The sequence below is a fragment of the Myotis brandtii genome, unplaced genomic scaffold (assembly GCF_000412655.1).
Source record: "Myotis brandtii unplaced genomic scaffold, ASM41265v1 scaffold133, whole genome shotgun sequence".
In the NCBI taxonomy this organism is placed as follows: Eukaryota; Metazoa; Chordata; class Mammalia; order Chiroptera; family Vespertilionidae; genus Myotis; species Myotis brandtii.
In genome coordinates, this window is record NW_005354718.1 from 2,815,275 (window position 1) to 2,819,382 (window position 4,108).

Here is a 4,108-nt window from a genome sequence, read left to right on the forward strand (position 1 = left end):
TTTATATGTGACAATTCAGTAGAGTTAAAGCAGCAAGATAATTCTGGATGGAAAATCGGCTAACCCTGGCATCTCTGAACCTGTGGACGATTGAACTCTCTCTCCTCTCTCAGTGCTGCCCTTCGGTGGACGCCACTGTGCTACACAGGGGGGCAGTCCCCATGCATTCACAGAACTCTGCTCATAATACAGCAGGAATTGTAACCGTCCCCTTTCTGTGTCTAATTAATTTTAAAGTGCTCAGTAAGAATAAAAACCATGCTATGCATTTATTTCTCTTAAAACAAAATTATTGAGACAGCAAGCTAGGGAGTGTGAGGGCTGGCATCTGGACGCATGCTTCTCTAAAGTAAAACATTTCTCTTAAGCCTGCAGTTCTGACCCTGATGTCACAGGTAACATCAGAAAAAAACGCACAATGTGGCTTTTGGGAGGCTCAGGTGGGGCTGCTCTGATTTCACGCATGTCTGGTGCTGGCAGGGCCCCCTGCCCTGCGGCCACGCTGTCATTATTTTTGTGTCTCTCTCCTTTACTGCCTAAGTCATGGTGAAAGGCACTGGGCAGAGCCAGCGCCCACATGGCAGGGAGGGTGGAGGCGAGCATTAACACCTCCACCTGACACAGGGCCCAAGTGCACGGTCCAGAGGGGCTGATGGGGGACCTGGGAGAGACCCTCAGGGAGCCGCTAGATACGGGCCTGCCCAAATCCTGCCTCGTGATGGGCATTCATGATACAAGCCACACAGCTTTTTGAAGAAAAGGCTTTATAGGAAAGGTTCCATCCTGTTTCTGTATAAAGGCTTTTATCCTGTAAGAAAAAAACAAAAACAAAAACCTAGACATAATAAAAATGCCTTTAAAAAATAAAAATAAAAATAGTATCTAAGGCTAGTAGACCGATCTCTTCTCCCTGACAGCGGTGCAGGCTGGCTTCTCATTCCCGTGTCCGCAGGCCCGGACTCTGTGCTCACTGAGACACGATTTGCTGAATTTAAATCCTGCCGCTGACCAAGGAGCCCTGGGGCATGTAACAAGGCTAAGTGACAACTGGGGAGAACCACCTCTTTTCCTCACTGTAGTTTAAGTACGATAAATAGACTTTGCTACAAATTATTGGACAGACTAGTAAGAAAAGCTAATCTTTAAGACTCCAACATGACTTGAAATCTTGCTGGGGCTAATAAAACGAATTATTAATTCCTAATTAATTCCAAGTTCCTAACCAAATACAACTTGGCGGGGAAGGCCTGGGGGTGGGTGCTGGGAGGGCCAGTGAGCGTGATGCTGGGACAGACGCCATCTGCGGCCAGCTGCCTGTTCTGCTCGGGGCTGCAGAAGGCACGGGGCACAGACACTACACCCTGCTTTCAAACCGTGGGCACCAATCGCCTTCTCTTTGGTAGACAGTTTAGAGAGAACAGAAACCCTCTCTGCCCTATTTCCCCCCCCCCCCCACCTCTAAATATATAAGGAAACAAACAAGATCATCTTTGCTCCCACAGGGCAAACAGGTTTATGATGATGAGTGGTCCAGGGAAGCCCCAGCTCACACCACAATCTCCTGGGGCTCCAGCAAGCCCACCCCCACACTTACGTCTCTCCAGGATTCTGAGTACTCTTTGGTCAATTTCCATTTCTTTTCCACCGTTACAATCTCCTTACCCACCTCCCCCCAGTATTTTAATAAAAACTCAGGGAATTTTAGAGGTGAAAGGACCTCATCTAGTGTCCAATGTCTGCCCTCCCCATTCTACAGATGGGGAAACTGAGGCAGAGAGGGCAGTGCCTTTCTCGGGGTCACTCAGTGAGTCGGTGGCAGCAAGGACCTCAGGCCCCAGTCCCAGGAGCCCCACCCCGCACTGCCTGCCCTGCGGGTGGCCCGCCCCTCAGTCAGCCTTCTGAAAGGACTTCCTGTGAGAGGGGGGCACCAGGTGGGGAGGCAGGCTGTTGGGCAGCTCGTAGCCGTCCAGCTTGATCTTGATGAGGTGCTTGGCCAGCGCGAACTCCTCCTCGTCCAGCATGCCGTCGCAGTCACAGTCGGCCAGCTTCCAGATCTTGCCCAGGACGCTGTTGGGCAGCTTGGAGGTCACCATCTCCTTCTTGGCGTTGACCCCTGATATCTTGCCATTGATGGGCGACAGGGCGTAGAAGAGCTCATCGTAGACGGGCTTGTCTTTGGCCACCACCCACTCCTCCTCGTCGGCGCCCTCCTTGGCGCCCTCCCCGTAGCCCTGGTTGAAGGGGCCCTCGGAGGTGCCATCGAAGGCGCCGCCCTGCACGAGCTGCATGGGCGTGTTCAGCTCCTCCTGGCTGATGAGGCTCATCAGGGACGAGATCTTACTGGTCAGCATGTTGTCCACGGCCTCGATCAGCTTGGGCTTCAGCGAGTGGAATTTGGTGAAGTCGTAGCTCTCAAGCTGTTCCTGCAAAAGGAGAAACCACAGACTTGGTGACATGCCCGCTCCTCTGAAAGCAAAGAGGAGAGGGGAGTTCTCCCTTAAAGCACACACTCTGTACCCGGGCCTGTTCCAGGGCTCTCTCTGGTGGGGTCCCCACATCCAAACTCACCAGACACAGGAGTGGCTTTTAGAACAAGAAATACGATGCATGGGATGCCACGCTTCGCTACAGTAGCTCATCCCTGCTGGCTGCGGTGGTGTGACTGACAGCGATCCCTCAGGGCTGACAGCCTTCCCTCACCCTGCTTTTGAGCCCTCAGAGACTCAGCATTTCATCTCTTACCACATACCGCGGTTGACCTTCACAACAATGCTGGGAGCAAGCAAGGACAGCATAATAGCCGTGTGTTACAGAGAGCACACGGGGCGTCCTGGCGGAGTCAAGACAAGAGCCCGTGCCTCCTGCCTTGACTAGTGCTCCTTGTGCTGTGACATGACGCTGTGGAGAGGGACTTAGTTAAGGACACTATTTTTGGATCAGCTTTTAAAAATGTAGTTTAGGGTACAAATAAGTAAAAGTTGAAACTGGTAAGAGGGTACAGAGTAGGATGGGAAGGGCGAGTATAAATCCAGCCAATATGCTCGTCAAGTCAGGCGGTCTCAGCTCCTCCCAGGAGAACTGGCCGTCAGCAGTCGGAGCGGCAGGAGCACAGGCTCCAGGGACACCATGATAATTACCTGGAGGGACAGGAGCCAACCATGGTGCCCGGATGGCTGTGCAGAAGTCCTCCTCCTACCTTGGCTCTCTTTGGTTACTCATCCATCCATCCATGCATCCAACATTTATTGGCCATTTGTTATGTGCCAGGCCCTGTTTTAGGGCCTGGGGATATAAATAGGAAAAGCCAGTCCATACCTTCAGGGGCCTGTGTTGTAATAGAGGAAGGACATTTAAGTATCTCTGTTCCTGTCTAATTGCAAAAAGGGTTGACCTAGCTTATAGTGAAAATGTTATCACAAAATAGAAGTCATAAAAAAGGGAAAAGCCAAGTAATTAAGAGGGAGAGGTTGGGAATGAACACATCAGACAACTGAGGAGAGAAAAGCGACTGCCCCTCAGCTGCCCCCCACTGAGTCGGGGCCGGGGGGCGGGGGGGAGGATCACACCCCCTCGGTGTCCAAGGGAGAAGCCACCTGTTCATTACAAGCTTTCTCTTGTCCTGAATGGTGAGGTGGTTACCCAGGGCCTTGTATAAGGGGCCTCAAAGATCCAGTGAAAAATGTCTTCAACAGCAGTTTTGTCAAGTAAATGCAGGAAATTCCAGGGATGGCAGTTTTTATATGGGCTCTCTGTGAAGCAGTTCTGTTGGGACGACTCTAGAGGGCCAGTGCGCCATGTCTGGGAGATGAGGCAGGGAGACTCAAGGAAAGGAGGTTTCACAAACCTTCACACCTGACTGTTCGTGGCAGAAGTAATGCAGTAGGCCATTAGAAAAAATAAAACTTTGAGCTATCACAAATATCATACATTTATTGTAAGTACTAGAGGCCCAGTGCATGAAATTTGTGCATGGGGGTGGGGGGTCCCTCAGCCCGGCCTGCGCCCTCTCCAATCCGGGACCCCTTGGGGGATGTCCAACTGCCTCTCGAAATCTGGGACCACTGGCTCCTAACCGCTCGCCTGCCTGCCTGCCTGATCGCCCCTAACC

At 51.9% G+C, this 4,108-nt stretch overlaps 1 protein-coding gene across 1 annotated transcript in view; it reads right to left on the reverse strand.

Annotated features, from left to right (window-relative positions):
• Positions 1 to 1,484: 1,484 nt before the first annotated feature.
• EHD4 (EH-domain containing 4) overlaps positions 1,485 to 4,108 on the reverse strand; it is a gene marked incomplete at its 5' end in the record, with an annotated part of 68,710 nt that continues 66,086 nt past the window's right edge. The window contains one exon of the mRNA XM_005860288.2: positions 1,485 to 2,423. Coding sequence (XP_005860350.2) covers positions 1,887 to 2,423 — 537 coding nt within the window. The remainder of the gene's footprint in view (positions 2,424 to 4,108) is intronic.